This window comes from Panthera pardus, unplaced genomic scaffold (assembly GCF_024362965.1).
Source record: "Panthera pardus isolate Hobbes unplaced genomic scaffold, ASM2436296v1 HiC_scaffold_17, whole genome shotgun sequence".
In the NCBI taxonomy this organism is placed as follows: Eukaryota; Metazoa; Chordata; class Mammalia; order Carnivora; family Felidae; genus Panthera; species Panthera pardus.
The window spans coordinates 87,237,153-87,254,905 of NW_026526732.1; the positions used below are offsets into that span (position 1 = coordinate 87,237,153).

Sequence of the window (17,753 nt, forward strand, 5' to 3'; positions counted from 1 at the left end):
CTGCTCTGGGCAAGAGCAGTTTAGGGGCTGAAAAATCATAAACACTTTAAGGAAATGTCAAAAACGAACAGTACTATTTTTAGTGCCTTTACAATAAATAGCATTGTATCAATTGAAGAAAAACACAGGTTACATTTAATTTGATTTCTTTGTATATTTGGCATGTTTGATATATAAAACAAAAAATAGAAATGTTTATATTTTCTGCAGTGTGTGAGGGAACAGGAATTTGAAGGTGGAGTGAGTTGGGGAGAGAGCTGTATTTCTGTGAAGATTTTAGTAAATTTTCTGGATTTTTTTCCCCATATGGAGAAGATCTAGGACACAAAAGCATTAAATGTTACTATTGATTCAAAAATTAAATCGTGAAAACATTGCTGAGAAAGATTAAAGATCTGGAGCACCTGGGTGGCTCAGTCGGTTAAGCATCTGACTCTTGATTTCGGCTAAGGTCACAATCTTACGGTTTGTGAGTTTGAGCCCTGGCATCAGGCCCTGCGCTGACAGCACAAAGCCTTCTTGGGATTCTCTGTCTCCTCTCTCTGCCCCTCCCCCGCTGGCTCACGTGTGCTCACTCTCTAAAAATAAATAAATACAATTTTTAAAAAAATTTTTTTACATAAAAAAGATCTAAGTAAATGAAGAGCTGTATTATGTTCATGTGTTAGAAGACTCCATTCTGTTAAGCTGTTCGTTCTCACCAAATTGAGCTATAGATTTAATGCAACCCCAATCACATTTTGCCGAAATGAACAATGTGCCTGTGAAACTCCTATGGAAAGGAAAAGGAGTTAGAACAGTCAAAACTTGGAAGAAGAACAAAGAGAGCTAATGCTACTTGATTACCAGAGTTATTATAAAGCCATAGTAAATCAGGACAGTATATTAGCATCAGGAGCACCCAAGCAGACCAGTGGGTCAGAGGAGTAGGTCCGTAAATAAGCCCACCCGTATATGGCAACTTACTTTTGACAAAGGTCCAAAGACTATGGAGTTGTTCCAGGACAGTCACATACCCATGTGCACGTTACAATTGGAACAGTTGGATATCCATCCGCAAGGAGGAGAAGGAAAATCACCTCAGTCTGTCTGTCGCACCATACACACAAATCAACTCAAAATCATAACCTAAATGTAAAACCTACAACTCTAATACTTGGAGAGAGGAGGAGAAAACTCTTGTGAGCTTGAGTTAGGCAAAGATATTTTAGATACAACATCAAAAGCATGATCTGTGAACAAATTGATGACTTGGACTTCATCAACATTAAAAGTTCTGTTTTTCAAGACACATTATTATGAAGGAACATTATGATAAGCCATGGACTGGGATAAAATATTTGTAAATCAGGTATCTGTGAAGGGTTTTGTATGCAGAATATATAAATAACTCTCAAAACTCAATAGTAAAGAAATAATTTTAAAAATAGTCAAAAGGTTTGCATAAATATTTCTTCAAAGAGATTATGACAAGCACATGAAAAGATAGTCAACATAATTGGTCACTAGAAAAATGCAAATTAGAAGCACAATGAAATACTACTCGTACCTGTTAAAATGGCTAAAGCGAAATATCGACCACACCAAGTGTTGCTGAGCTGAGCATGTGCAGTAATGGGGACTCTCACATGGCTAGTGAGAATGAAAAATGGCACAACCACTTTGGAAAATAAGTTGGCAGTTTCTTAAAAAGTTAAATGTACGTGTACCATGTGATCCAGCCATTCCACTCAGGTATCTATCAAAAACAAAAAATGGGGGCACCTGGGTGGCTCAGTTGGTTGTGTCTGACTTCAGCTCAGGTAATGATCTCACAGGTTGTGAGTTCAAGTCCCATGTCAGGCTCTGTGCTGACAGCTCGGAGCCTGGAGCCTGCTTCAGATTCTGTGTCTTCCTCTCTCTCTGCCCCTCCCCCGTTCATGTGTGTGTGCGTGTTCTCTCTCAAAAATATTTAGAAAAAAAATGAAGTGCATATAGGCTTGTACACAGATGTTCATAGCAGCTTTGTCTGTATAGCCAGAAGTTTGAAACAACCCAACTGTCCACCCACAGGCAAATGGAAAAAAAACAAAAACTGTGGCACATCCATACAACAAAGTACTTCAGTAATATAAAGGAGTTAACTATTGATACACATTATAGCATGGATGAGTTGTTACATAGTTTCACAGAGTGAAAGAAGCTAAATAAAAAGAATATATGCTGGGGACACCTGGGTGGCCGACTTTGGTTCAGGTCAGGATCTCACAGTTCATGTGTGAATTCAAGCCCCACATGGGGCTCACTGCTGTAAGCGCAGAGCCCGATTTAGATCCTCTCTCCCCTCCCCCTCTCTTTGCCCCTCTCCCACTCACATGTTCTCAAAAGTGAATAAACATTTTTTTTAAAGATTTTTAAAAATTTTTTTACATTTTTATTTATTTTTGAGAGACAGAGACAGAGTACAAGTGGGGGAGGGGCAGAGAGAGAATGAGACACAAAATCTAAAGCAGGCTCCCTCCAGGCTCTGAGCTGTCAGTACAGAGCCCAGTGGGGGGCTCGAACTCACAAACTGTGAGATCGTGACCTGAGCCGAAGTCGGACGCTTAACCAACTGAGCCACCCAGGCGCCCCTAAAGATTATTTTTTAAAAAGTCTATGCTATGATTCCATTCATACATGACTCTGTGAGATGCAAACTAATGCATAGTGACAGGAGACCAGTGGTGTGGGGAATGCAGATAGGGGCACTGGGGATGTGGAGAGTGATGGTAGGGATGGATTTAAAAATGAGCCCAAGGGAACTCTGCAGGATAATGGGTATCTTCATTGCGGTGATGGTTTCGTGGCTATATACATGTATCAAAATGTATCAAGTTTTGCGCTGTAAAAATACATTTTAGGGGTGCCTGGGTGGCTCAGTTGGTTAAACGTCTGACTTTGGCTAGGGTCACAATCTCGCAGTTCCTGGGTTCCAGCCTCACGACGGGCTCTGTGCTGACAGCTCAGAGCCTGGAACCTGCTTCAGATTCTGTGTGTGTATCTCTAGGCCCCTCCCCTGCTCACTCTGTTTCTCTGTCTCTCAACAATAAACATTTTTAAAAAAATACATCTCTCAGGGGTCCCCCAAGACCACCCCCATTTCTAGTGATTTACTAGGACTCATAGCATCCAGCATATAGTTGTACTTGTGGCTTAGACTTATTACAGTGACGCGGTATGGATATGTGGCCAGATCAACGAGGCAGAAAGACACCAGGAAGAAGGGTTTGGAGGAATCCATGTGCAGACTTCCTACGTTCTCTCCCTCCCATGAGGGATCCCGCAAGCACTTCTTCCCTCCGGCAGCAAAACTATAACCACAGGTGTGCAATGTTAATGCCCTGGGAAACCCATGTAACGTTTAGGGGTTTTAATGGGGGCTAGTCACATAGGCACCTCTTGCCCTCCCAAGTGTTTCAGGGTCCCCAAAGGAAAACAGGTGTTCGGTGCCGAGGCAGACAAAACAACTTTATCAGCATAAGGACTGTTTCAAAAGCCAAGTTCCCAGATGCCAGCCGAGGGCCAGCCTTATAAGCAGTCTTAGTAATCTCAGAACTATTCACTCTTCCCTGCAGTCAGTTCTACTTCAGCAGAACTTTTTAAAAATCCTCATATAAGTTAGTATGAGCACAAGGCAGTGGTGATTAATTTATTGAGAAAGTAATAGACTGTAAAACTAATTCCAGATTTGTGGAAGACTGATGCAGTGAGATTTTTATAACCTGGAATGTTTCACACTCTTAATTTTTTTTTTTTGGAGTGAGGTGAGAGATTAATAAATAAAATTGGAATTCCTGGCAAATGGGAGCTTCTGGTTACTATGACTTTCACTTGAATTGTACTTGAAAATATTTCCCAAGTATATAATTTTCCTTTCATAAAAAAGAATCCTTGATTGGTAATCATTATTTTAACCACTGGTTAACTGATCATGGCCCAGTTGTATAGTAAATATAAGGTAAAGCTTTGGTGTTGAACTCGTAATGACAACAGGCCCTCCAAAGGCAGCTGTGTACGTCACGCCCCAGGACACCCCCAGCTGAGAGGGTGAGTGAGCTGAAACCAGCCTGGACTTTAATGGCCAAGCTGCCAACCCCTGCACGTGTGTGTGCTCAGGAAATGGGAACCTTCTAGTTTGCACAGAGGTATCATGTGGGCTGCTTACGGCTTGTTCAACACGTCCTATGGCGGTGGCCGTGGTTTGCCCAAAAACGCTGCCTGCCCAGTACCAGGAAGCTTTGTTGCGAACATGTCTTTGCCTTTACAGAAATCCAGTAAATAAGTTTGAGTTGAACGCGGTCTGATGAAAACTTCACCAGATACAACCGGGTGTGTGGGAAGAGGGCCAGCCTCTCCAGCTGTGTGCGTGAGGTGTGCTCCTTTCTAGCTGGACCCAGTTTCCCTGGAAAGGCAGGATGTAGGGTATGTTTTTCTTTTCGTCACTCTGGAGAATGCCTGGTATCTGTTCTGTATCTGGATGCCATTATTACTTTTTTTTTAAATTTATTTTTTAATGTTTATTTATTTTTGAGACAGAGCATGAATGGGGGAGGGTCAGAGAGAGAGGGAGACAGAATCTGAAGCAGGCTCCAGGCTCTGAGCTGTCAGCACAGAGCCTGACGTGGGGCTCGAACTCACGGACCGTGAGATCATGACCTGAGCCAAAGTTGGACGCTTAACCTACTGAGCCACCCAGGCGCCCCCATTATTACTTTTTTTAATGTTTATTTACTTTTGAGAGAGAGATGGGGGGGTCTGAGTGGGGGAGGGGCCAAAAGAGAGGGAGACAGAATCTGAAGCAGGCTCCAGGCTTCGAGCTGTCAGCACAGAGCCCGATGCGGGGCTCAAACCCATGAGCTGTGAGATCATGACCTGAGCCGAAGTCAGACGCTCAAGCAACTGAGCCACCCAGGTGCCCCTGGATGCCATTGTTAATGCCCCCAGCCAAGATTTCTGTGTTAATAACAATAAAAAATTCATAGGAAGGCAACTCCTCTGGCTTCTCTGAGTGAAATTTTTGCTGCTACTGAGTTTCCTAAAGGGAAGTCACCCTCAGTTCGGAAGACGCAAGGTATTCAGATCCAACCTTGAAACCAATAGAAAATACTTTTGATGGTATAGCTTAGCTTCAAAAAAGTGCCGTTCAGATATTGACACCCACTTTGTTTCTCTTAAGCCTTGAGCCGCCAGCTGAGTTTGTGACCGAGGACGGCCGATGGTGCCAAGCAGCTCAGCAGCAGCGAACTGGGCAGCAGTCTGCCAGCAGCAGGGTTCTGTCTGGAAACCTTCAACTTTTGAAAATCTCCAGTCTCTGCCTCCCCACCCCATTCTCCTACGTGGCTCACATTTCTTTCCTCGCTTCGAGTTATTTTCCCTAAGGAAACTTAAACCACATCTCTTTCCCCTTCTTATAGATGCGAACTACACGCAAGGTCTCTGTCTGGCCAGTGGGCCTGGTTGGCGGGCGACGCTATGAACGTCCGTTGGTGGAAAACGGCAAAGTCGTTGGTTGGTACACCGGCTGGAGAGCAGACAGGCCTTTTGCCATCGACATGGCAGGTGAGGAGTGTGGTTGGTGACGCTTGCTCCTCCCTGATCATTCTTGCCGGTGTTGCTGTTTATAACCGTGTCCTGGAGGAAGGAAGCTTTGAAAGACCACTTCGGTTAAAACCCTAGATCGTATTCTATTCAGCAGATGAACTATCTGAGTAAACTTTCAAGACAGGCGTTTTGATTAACTGAAGCAGAAATGGGTTTTGTGGGCAACTGGAAAATGCTCATTCTGTTCCATTTTTGTCAGCTGTTTATGCACCTGTCCCTTCGTCCAACAAATGTTTGTGCCTATGCTGGGCTGGGTGTCAGGTCAGTGGTGAGACCTAGGCTGGGCCACTACCTGTACCTTTCAGTGCTAACTAAGGCCAGTTAGTGTCAGTACATCATGTGCTTACTGAGAAATGTAACAGTGATGTGAAATTCACAAGCTAATCCTTGTCATGCTTATTGATAAATTTGGTAGTTACTGATACATTTAATAGCTGGAACATAAAATTGGGTTGCTGGCTTTTCAAACACTTATTAACTGAGCATAACTGTCTTTGAAAGTTTTTATTCTCTGACCAGCCAACTGAATTAAGACCTGTAGTAGTCGACAAGTCCTAAAGTGCTACGTTATCATAAAGTGACTCCATTTCTGTGGGTTATATAAAATGATGCCTCTGGTAACTGGAAGGATGTGGTTTAAAACATGAGGCGTAGAGGCAAGATTCATCACTGACATCTAACCTAGAAGATGGAGGCAGAAAAGCTTCAAAATTAATCCCATCAATCTTCAGCTCTGGAACACAGCTCTGTCTGTCTGTCTGTCATCCTGTGCTTAGCCGGTCTTTTGTGTGTATTTCCCAACCGCAGTCGAAACCTCCATTCTCAAAATGCCGATGGGATGAGGGCTGTGTTCTGAACTGGATTCGTCATTTTTATTCTGACGACCCTATAAAATTGAGGGAGCAAGATTATGAAGGATATACCAGCAGTAAGAGTTACTGGGGAAAGTTCTTGTGCATGGCACGGTGGCAGCTTTGTCACAGGAGGTGACAAACTAGGATATTTTTACTCCACATTTAACAAACATTTCCTGAGTGCCAGTTTTGTGTAAATGTGTGCCATGGTCTCAGACCCCAAGGACAGCTTGGAGTTCTTACCCTTCCCTCGTCACCCTGTCCCGGGCTCCCCTCTCCAACCCTGGCCTTGCCCTTTGGTCTTCAGTTCTTGCAGCCTGGGAGCTGAGCTGGCCTCTCAGCCAAAGCATTTTCCTGAAGACAGATGGAGAGTAGGTCAGCCATATTTAGAAGGTCCTGAGAATTCCCAAAAGAGGCCTTTCCTCAGTCAAGTGTGAGTTTGTGGCTCTGAAAATAGAAGGCTGACCATAATGTGTCTTCTGAGAATCTGGTCTCTTGCTGATAAGAAGTGTAACTTTGCCTAGTGTTCTCTAAGTTTTCTGCTCAAAGTCTTTTGCTTCCCTAGGACTTAGTTTCCCTGCGTGTGGAATGAGATGTAGCATGAATGACTGCTGAGGTCTTTGTTAATGTACTCTTCCTTCTCTTAGCTTCCATCAAAGAGCTCAGAGAGAAGCCTGGGCCCCTGGATTCTAAGTGAGGGTTCATGGCTGCTAAAGCAGCCTGCTGACAGGTGTTTGGTCCTTACTTTTCCCAGAGCCTTGCTTCACCACAGGCTGGGCAGACCTGTCCCCTAACACACAAGATCTCTGCCTATAACCCTGCATGGTAACTTCAAGGTGAGGGCAACTTGGGTAAGTCTTCCGGGATTTTGTTATAAGAACTTTACATAGATGAACAAGTATCCAGTAGACCCACTGAACATCTGCATTGATTCCCCTCAGAATTTGGATCCAAATAGATATATTTAAAATTCAAGAAAGGCGCATGGGATTTATACATTAGGCCTGGCCTGTGACAAACTATTTGATACCTTTTCACTGCTCTGGGAGACTTTGCTCCATGACATGACTGATGTTTGGCTTTTTCTAAGCATTTCAGTATATTTTCAAAGCATCATATAAGAAGTATCATAAAATATGAATGATTTGCATGTTTTCTAATTATCCTTGTTTCAAAATAGGAGTAAGATTTCTGTCTCGAAGAAAACAACTTTTGCCACACTAAATTTTCTTCATACGTGAACTTGCTTTGCAAATTAGTTTTCAGTAAATTATTAGTATTTTTGGAAGCCTTAAGGGAGTGTGATTTAGTTGATAGTATAATAATTCTGATTTGGAGGGAGTTCTCATTTTAAAACTTGAAAATTCACAGCTTCGTTTACATTTCACTTAAGATTCATGTACTCTCTGTGGGAAGAGGGAAAAGACCTTTTGGACCTTCATGTACAAATGGTACTGGCCACTTCATTTCTGAGTTGTAAGCACTCACAGTCTAGAAGGAGAGAGAAGCGGGAAGCCCAGTTTCCTGCTGTGCTCTAGAAGGTCAGGGAAGTCCTATAGAAAATGGTCTGTGGTGGCTGAGGGAAAGGACAGCGCTGGAGCCTGGGTCCCTCCTGGATTTTCACAAACTGATTAAGAATTGAAACTTAACCAACAGGGAACATTTCCCCAACTGTCTTGCTTTGAGGGGTGAGCACATTTGTAGAAGCCCCTCAGGGTCTGTCCTGCCTATATTTCTGGGAAGTCACAGCCTTGCCCACCACGAGAAGTTTATTTGAGTATCAGACATCGGAACTGTAAGTTTTCATGTCATTCAGGGAGACAGATTTGGTGTCTGTCTTTATTTTGCCATTTTGGACTTCAGAGTTGCTATTTTTGCTCCCAGATGAAGAAACATTGTTTTGGAATTACATGTACGATGTTAATAGAGAAGTAAAGATTATTTCTATTGCCCTGGGGAAAAGTTAAAAAAAAAACAAACTTGGTAATGATTACTACTGAAAAACAAAAAACAAAAAAGTTAAAGAGCCACCCACAAGGTGGAACAGCATGTCGGAGGCAGTCCTTGCCCTGGAAGCCGCACACAGGTGGCTTCTGCAGTGGGTTAGCGGCCACGTTGCTCTGCCAAGCCTGTGAAACCTAGAATATGTCTGCTTGTCTGAGCCTCGGGCTCAGCTCCTGCACCTCGGGCATCTGACCACTGGCTGGTTCTTACACGAAAGGCAAGGCAGCCCACAAGAGGTTTTAGCTCTTTTTTGAAGTCAGGGAGTTACTTTCAAGTGACAGACCCACATTGGCCACTTCCAGGGAGGTGTCAATAAGAGCCATTGCCTGAAAGAACTGAGCTTAAAGTAATCTCGAGCCTTGCCAGGAGGTGTAGACTTGTTCAAATTCAGAACTTAAGGCTGAGATTTGTTTTGAATTCTCAACGTGTGCATGCACTTCATGCTTAACTCTGAGAGGTGGCAGGCGGGCACTGTGCTCCTTTGATGACAGTATATTCCGTTCCCAGTTGAGTGCCTGGCATGCAGTAGGGACTCTATTCCGGTAAAAATCCAGCCATGTGCGCTGTTGTTCAGCTTCACCTCTCACCACCCAGAGTTAGCTCCGACCCCACACAGTTGCCCTTACTTAACCAGCAACACTCTGGGGGTCCCCAGGACAACTGCACTCCTGACTGACTATAAATTTGTTTTTCTCTCAGGTTTGCCAATTTACTAGAAGGGCTCCTAGAATTCAGGATCGTGCTCTACTTCTACCACAGTCTTATTACAGAAGATACAAATTAGGGCCAGCCACATGAAGAGACACATGGGGTGAAGTCTGGCAGAGAACGTCGAGTTTCTGTGCCTTTTCCTTGTGGAATCAGGATATATCCCCCTCCCAGCACATGAATGTGTGCACAGCTTGGGAAGCTCCACTGAACCTGTGTGTTCAGAGTATTTAGTTGGAGTTTCATTATGTAGACATGACTGATTGGATCAGTGGCCGCCACACAATTGAACTCCGTCTCTAGCTTCTGTCCCCAGAGGTCGGCAGTGTGGCCCAACTTTCCAACCTTCTGATTGTGTATTGGGTTTTTCCAGTAACCAGCCCCCACTCCGGAGCTGTCCAGGGACCCACAGCAGCCACCTCATTAGCATAACAAAGTCACTCCCATCACTCAGGAAACGCTAAGGCTTTTATAAGCTGCACGATGAGAACTAGGCACAAAGACCAGATCGATTTTTTTTTTTCTATCATCCCACAAGCTCAAAAAGGATAACTTTCATAGCATAAAGAAGAGTGTCTACCACATCTCTGTTTTCCTAATGCTTTCATCTACAAAAGCAAAGCATACCCAGGGTCACGTACAGTTTCATCTGTGGATGATTTCATGCCTCCTAAAAATGAGATGTGATTGTGAAGTGATACAATAGCTTCTCCCATGTGCATTACAGAGAGGGATGAGAAGTCTAGGAAGACTGTCAGTTTCCTAGCCTGGAGTCCTGTGGACATGGGTGTGTTGAAGTTCTGGATTAGATGAGCACCCACGGGTGACATCCCAGGGAGCAGTCATTTAAAGTGGCTGCAGGGGGGTGGAGGCCAGGGAAGGGAGCAGGGCCCAACCTGAGGGTGGGGAGGTGGACCAGTGGCAGAAGTCACCAGTGGGAAGAGGTGGATGAGTCCTGAATTTGATTGTTGGATGCCTTGTGTCATGGATGTGAAAGAGGAGGGTGCTTGGTGATTGTGAGAATGTGAGAGCCAGAAGCACGTAGATGGTGTCATGGAGATGGTTGGTAGCAATTAGGACCTTGTAGGCTGTTCCCTGGAACAGGGGATATATGGGAGAATAGGTGGCCTGAATTCAAGAGGAATAAAGGTTTGGCAGAAATGCCTGAGGAAAGTTAGACTTCCAGTAGAGCAAAGAGGAGGAGGAAGTTCAGTCCCTGAAAGGATTAAGGAGGTTGCACTTGGGCAGGAGAGTGATCACAGAGGATGTCATGGAAAGCAGTAGCTGGGAGGCCTGCAAACAGATCTGTGTAAGGAACAGGATGGGTGGGAGGCTTTCTGAGGTCTGGCTCTAGGTGGTGTGAGTTTTGACAAGTTCTGATTCTAAGGATTGAGGTTGTATGTGGTCCACTGTGTTTATACTTTTTCTGTTGACACCTAGCTTCTCCATCCCTTTGTGGTTTATCACCATTTCTAGTATATAGTAGTGTCTAGGTCTTTAGAGATGTAAAGGGCCATTCTTAAAATGAAAATCTGATCCATGATTTAGAAGAGACCTGTAGGGGAAGTAGGGTGAATGGTGGGTGCGGGGGAGGGGTGGTAAGCACCACGAAGAGGGCCAGAAACAACTCTTTCGAGAAATGTGGCAGGATTGAGAAGGGAAGAGAGATGGTAGCAGTTTCAAGGGGTAGGAGAACTGCTTTTATGTTTCCCTTTAATGTAAGAAGAGAAGTTGAAATTGTGAGAGAAAAAAGCTGTGTTGAATTCCCAAAAGAGAGGAAGTTGGAGGGATGGTTGGGATTGGGACCTTTAGATAGACAAGTTCACCATGGCAGAATCACCTCTAATTCCTAATAAGGAGGTGAGGTAAGTAAGGAAACCAAGACCTAGGAAGGTGGAGGGGCTGGTTATTGGAGGCTGGCCGTCTGCCAAATATTAATGGTGCGGGAGGAACACCATGGACTGAACTCTGCAAACACTGACTGAATGTGGGACTGTGTAGAGCCTGTAAGGGATACACGGCCCCTGCCCCCAAGTAGTTTTGTATCAGCAGAGAGAATAAGTATGATACATATGTAACTTACTGTATCATGACATACAAAAATGAGGTGTGAATGGAATGTTTTAGGTTTACATTTTAAGAGACAGGAGAACTGCCATTGAGGGCACTTTGGGCAAGGGTCATGGAGGAGGTAGCCCTTGAGAGGGGTCTTCAAGGCAGGCCTCACCCGGGTCAGGGCAAGTTTAGGGGACAGCAAACCCCTGGGTGTGTGTAGCTCTTAGGGGAGAGGCAAATGGGTCAGATTGTGAGGATCGATTGCTGAAATAGAAATTTGTCTTCATTTTTGTGGATGTTGGAGGATTTGTGAAATTTTTGAGTTAGGGGCTGATGGGATTGGGAGTGTGACTTGAGAACCATGTGGTGGCAGGTGCAGAATGAATGAATGGTGGGGTGGCCATCCAGGTGAGGGTATGGGGTCTGAGGGAGGGGTCTGGGGGGTGACAGAAGGCCTTATAAATAGATATTAGCTATTTATGAAATTTTTTTTAATGTTTATTGATTTTTGAGAGAGACAGAGTGCGAGCAGGGGAGGGCCAGAGAAAGAGAGAGACACAGAATCTGAAGCAGGCTCCAGGCTCTGAACTTTCAGCACAGAGCCCATTGTGGGGCTCAAACTCATGAACCACGAGATCATGACCTGAGCTGAAGTCAGATGCTTAACTGACTGAGCCACCCAGGTGCCCCAGATATTTATGAAATTTTAACAAGCCATTTCAGATTCTGCCCATGAATTAGCAGAATTTTAGGTCTTTTTAACACTGTTGTATGGTATGGTGATAATGGATATATTAAATTTAATTTTGATTTTAATTGGTGTAATTTGTATTGTGCTTTGAGTTGTAACATATATGCAGAGATATATGGTGATTTCAGGTAATTAGAACATTCTGTTAATCAGAATACCAGTTTTATAAAACTAGGAAAATAATAATAAAAATAGGAATCTGCGCATTAGGGAAAAAGAAAATCCTATTCTTTGCCAAGTTTTCAGGCCCTGGATTCATTGTGTATGTGCTGTCCTTACGGAGGTTGGAATTGGGCTCTTGGGAAATAACAGTTGTACAGGGCTTTCTTTCTCTTGATGTTTGTTGACAAGGAATTTTGCCTGGTTCAATTCACTTGGCAAACCCTTTCTTGGTAGATAATGTAGTGGTAAACTCAGCCTGGTTGGGATCAGGTAATCATCATCAAAGCCGAATGAGCATAGCCAAAATCGGCAACATTTGACTTAGCTTCATAAATATAAATACTGCAAGAAAAGGGAGGTAATAACCTTGTTGCCACTTTGAAGCCATTTGTAAATTAAGTGTGCTGTTTTCAATGCATGACAGTTTTGTATAAGGGAGATAAAGTTAGTGTTCTCAGAGTGACAATACAGTGCCTTTCAGTGCAGGATTTGGGGACTTGGGACCTTGTCCTTAGGTTGTTGCAGTGTGACTGTCACTAGAGTGGTGTGAGGGCTCTCTGGGACAGAATTGCAGCTGCAGGGGCACTGTCATTCTGTCCTGAGAACTTACAACACTACAGGGATGGTGGTAAAGTGTGAGGGTAAAAGGTTGCCTGTTGCCCATTTCTTAGCTATTTCCAGAACGAGGTGCATTCTAGAGACTTTTAATGGCCCCAACAGCATGTTCGGTTCTGTGCCTATGTACTATGTCTGTGTTGGGTTAAGGTGGGTGTGTGGGTAAGGAGCACCTGTGCATCTGTGCACCTGTGCTCATAAGCAGGGTCTTTCTCTAGGGTACCTGATGTTGGGGCGGCCAGGTTCTAGTGGGGCTTGGGGGAAAAGTGGAGTGGTGTCCTGCAGAATTTCAGTAAGTAAAGTTTTCATTCAGAACTAAGAATTTTGAAAATCAGAAGCTTCCCTTGTATCTGGGAAACCCAGAAGACTTCATGATTATTGTTTACTGAGCATTTACCAGGCATCAGGCATTCTTCGGCACCCTGTGTGCATTCTTATTTAACCTTCACTCAGTTCTGCAAGGGATGTGCTTGTATCATTATCCTCCTCTAAATATAAGGAAATTGAGGCCTGGACATACTAAGTAACACATCCAAAGTTGCACAGTGATCAAACTCAGGTTAGTGCGTCTCTGGAGAAGGCACTCCCACTTGGCTTTGAATTCCATCTCACCCGTTTACAGCCCAGTGACCCACTTCTTGTTCTCTGAGCCTCTGTTGTCTTCAGCTGCAGAACAGCAAAATGGACTTCCTCACAGAATAGGATATTCAATGCAAAGCACTTGGTACAACACTGTAGACACTTGAATGATCCGTCTCTTCATCAGGAAGCAAGATTGGTCTATGTGTTCCTGTGTCATCAGAGTTCTGATGGCTCATGCGTTTGTCCAGGGGACTCAACTCAGTGCTATGTGTGACTGAATATCGTAGTGGCTAGATCTCTGCAGGCAGCTGTGGGGGAGGGGCATCGCTGCTGCCCAGGCTCCACTGCACACAGCAGGCTGTACTAGCTCAGTTTCCCCACCTATAGATTAGGGATCAGACCACCTGCCTTCTGGGTTATGGTGAAGTTGAGATGAGAACAGATAACTGCAGAAGTTCCTGCTGTTCTCTGAAAGTTTGAACTTTCACTGCATATAGCTATTTCAGATCATTCTTGAAGGTAATACTTAAGAACATGCAAACTCTTTGCTTTGGGCTCATGATGGGTTTCATTTCTTTCTTGGCTGGTGGACCTGTGCTCATTATCATTCAGTGAACTAACTCAGTGTGCACAATGGCATGTGGAGATAAACACTGGCCCTTGATTTAGATGAAATATTCCAAAAAGAAACTGATCAATAAGAGAAAAAAAAAAAAAAAACAAAAGATCATTAGAAAGTTTTGAGAAGGGGGTCACCTGGGTGGCTCAGTCGGTTAAGCTTCTGACTCTTGATCTCGGCTCAGGTCACAACCTCATGGTTCTTTTTTTTTTTTTTTCCCAACGTTTTTTATTTATTTTTGGGACAGAGAGAGACAGAGCATGAACGGGGGAGGGGCAGAGAGAGAGGGAGACACAGAATCGGAAACAGGCTCCAGGCTCCGAGCCATCAGCCCAGAGCCTGATGCGGGGCTTGAACTCACGGACCGCGAGATCGTGACCTGGCTGAAGTCGGACGCTCAACCGACTGCGCCACCCAGGCGCCCCTCAACCTCGTGGTTCTTGAGATCCACCTGCGTGTCAGGCTTTGTACTGAGAGTGCGGAGCCTGCTTGGGATCCTCTCTCTCTGCCGCCCCCCGCCCCCCTGCTCATGCTCGCTCACTGTCTCAAAACAAATAAACTTTTTCAAAAAGGTTGTTGAGAAGTAGATATATGCTCATTTTCATAATTTCCCAGATGAAAAATCATGTCATAATTACTGATGGCACATGGGGAGGATTTCAAAGAATGATTCTCACACTTTCTAATCAGGTCACAAGGAGGGAGAAATGCCCTTTTTCACCACCTTGACTTTCCTAAGAGCTTGTGGGAGAGAGAACACCTATAGATAGAATTTTCATTTGGAACTTGTTAAGAGGCAGACAGTTTATTACTATAAATAAGCATTAAGGATTGTTGGTCTGCATGGCTAACCTGGGGGCTGACATGCATGCCAGCTTTCCTTGGCACATGGTTGGTTGCTGTGAGTAGCATACAGGTCTCTCCAGTGACTTGAGAAACTGGCCTTAACTGGCTTTCTTCCCGGGCCCCTTGAGCAGCCATATGACCCAACCTAGACGTGCTGCACTTCAGTCCACCTCATTTCAAATCCCTTGACCATGGCCAACCCCCAGGGTCAACCAGGCATTGCCACATGCTCACGGGCCTGGCATAATCGAGAGTGGCACACTGCCTCCAGAAGAGGGAATGTCACTTTATCTTCCAAGGATTGCCTCGCTAATTTCTAGTCACCTCTCCAGACTCATTAATGATAGAGGGATAGCTTTCTCTGGGACGTTTTTCCCACTTTTCCATCCAACATAGATGCTGTTCCCACATGTTCCCTTTATGCAATTGTCCTCAAGGTGGTGCTCCTGTCAGTGTCCTGCCTGTCCTGGCTTCCCCTGCTGGCCATGAGCTCTGCTGGGACAGGGTTCTGCTCTTCTGCCAGCACCTGCAGGTGGGTCACCATCCTGACAGCAGTAGCTTGAATAAATGTTTGCTGAATTCATGAATTTTAACTTGTCTTTTTTTCTAGTTTAAGAATTATCAAAAGTAAAAGTTGAACAGCTTCTTATTCCTCTGAGCCCTAATTCCCATTATTTCTTAATGGTGAGATTTTTAAAAAGGGGTTGTTGAACTGTACTCCGGAGAGCTTTCTAAGGAATGACTAATTCGGTAGGTCTCAACCTACTGGCTACACATCAGAATTCCCTGGGGAGCTTTGAGAAGATGTCCATACATGGGCTTTGTCACTGACAAATGAAACCATAATCTGTGGGTGTGGCACCTCGTGTGGCGGTGTGTATTTTTTAAGTCTGAAGTGATTATAAAGTGCAGCTAGAAGTAAGAACAGCTGGTCTGGGTGGTCAGAAGCTACTTTCCTGTTTCTTCCTGTGACTCACAATAGTCTTTTAGTAGCCATGGCCCCTGCTATGCCACCCATTGATCTAGTCTGGAGGTTGGATGTGGGCTAGCCCCATACTGAAAAAGTGTGAGAATGTTCAGTAAAATTATTTCCATAGAAAGCACTTCTATTGGTCAAGCAAGAAGAGAATTTGAGCATAGGGGAGGAGATTTTAAAATTATAACAGCTGAGGGGCACATGGGTGGCTTAGTTGACTCTTGGTTTTGAGTCAAGTCGTGATCTCAGGGCTTCGTGAGTTCGAGCTCTGCATCAGGCTCTGCACTGGCAGCACAAAGCCTTCTCAGAATTCTCTCTCTCCCCCTTGCTTCCTGCCCCTCCCCCATTCGTGCTGTCTCTGTCTCAAAATAAATAAACTTGAAAAACAATACAATTATAACAACTGAAAAGCATCACCACCAATATAAAAGACTGCCTGTTTTCACTTGGAGTGTAAGTTTAATCTGTTTTTTTTTTTTTTTATTGTGGTAGAATGTACATAACATGAAATTTACCATTTTAACTATTTTTAAGTATACAGTGGTATTTAGTGGTACATTCACACTGTTGTGCAGCGATCACCACTATCCAGCTCCATCACTTTTTCATCATCACAGTTACAACTTTGTACCCATCGAACACTAACTCCCTGCGCTCCCCTGACCCCTGCCCAGTTTCTGGTAACAACCATCTACTTTCTATCACTATGTATTGGACTATTCCAGGTAGCTTATGTAAGTGGAGTTATGTAACATTAGTCCTTTTTATTTCACTTAGGATGATGTCTTTATGGTTCATCCACATGATAGAATGTGTCAGAATTTCATGCCTTTTTAAAGCTGACTACTATTTCATTATATATAGAGACCACGTTTTCTTTATCCATTCATCCTTTGATGGACATTTGAGCTTCTACCTCTTGGATCATATGCATAATGCTATGAACGTGAGTGCACAAATAACTGCGCAAATGAAGTCACTGCTTTGAATTCTTTTGAGTATACGCCTAGAAGTGGAATTGCTGGACTATAAGATAATTTTAGGTTTGACTCTTTTTTTTTTTTTTTTTTTTTTTGAGGAACCACTATACTTTCCTCAACGGTTGCATTATTTTACATTCCCATCAGCAGTGCACAAGAATTCCAGTTTCTCCATGGCCTTGCCAACTTGTTATTTTCTGTTACTTTAAACATTTACTTGCAGGGATGCCTGGGTGGCTCAGTCGGTTAAGCGTCTGACTCTTGGTTTCAGCTCAGGTCATGATCTCCCGGTTCGTTGGGTTCGAGCCCCACGTAGGGCACTGCGCTGACAGTGTGGAAGCCTGCTTGGGATTCTCTCTCTCTCTGCCTCTCTCTCTGCCCCTCCCACCCTTGCACTTTCTCTCTCTCTCTAAATAAATACACTTTTTATTTTTATTTTTTTATTTAAAAAATTTTTGAGTAGGGGAGGGGCAGAGAGAGAGAGACACACACACACAGAATCCAAAGCCAGTTCCAGGCTCCAAGCTGTCAGCACAGAGCCCAACGCGGGGCTCGATCTCACCAAGTGTGAGATCATGACCTGAGCCAAAGTCAACGCTTAACCAACTAAGCCACCCAGGTGCCCCAATAAATAAACGTTTTAAAAAATGATTTACTTGTAAGTGCCGGTGTTTCAGAAATAGGAACACAGATCCCTTCTCCAGTTTTGCTGTATTTCCTCGGTTGTAGAGTGACTTAGTGACACATGCAGTAGTGCTCATGAATAATGGGAAGCGGAAGACGTCATAGCTAGAATAAAGCATGAGACCATGATTCTTACTTACACATTGTGAACCCTTCTGAGTCTGCCATTCTCAGTACATACAGCACTTCACTTCCCATCACAGTCTTTTTGGCTGTTGAGCCAATAGAACCACTTTATCTTCTGAACCTCAGTATGAAGCGTGCCATACTTCTCTGCCACCAGCTTACGAAAATC

At 44.1% G+C, this 17,753-nt stretch overlaps 1 protein-coding gene across 1 annotated transcript in view; it reads left to right on the top strand.

The window, feature by feature from the left end:
• The window catches only part of B3GAT2 (beta-1,3-glucuronyltransferase 2), a 95,147-nt gene that overhangs the window by 58,706 nt on the left and 18,688 nt on the right, over positions 1–17,753 (top strand). The window contains exon 2 of the mRNA XM_053904761.1: positions 5,436–5,580. Coding sequence (XP_053760736.1) covers positions 5,436–5,580 — 145 coding nt within the window. The remainder of the gene's footprint in view (positions 1–5,435; positions 5,581–17,753) is intronic.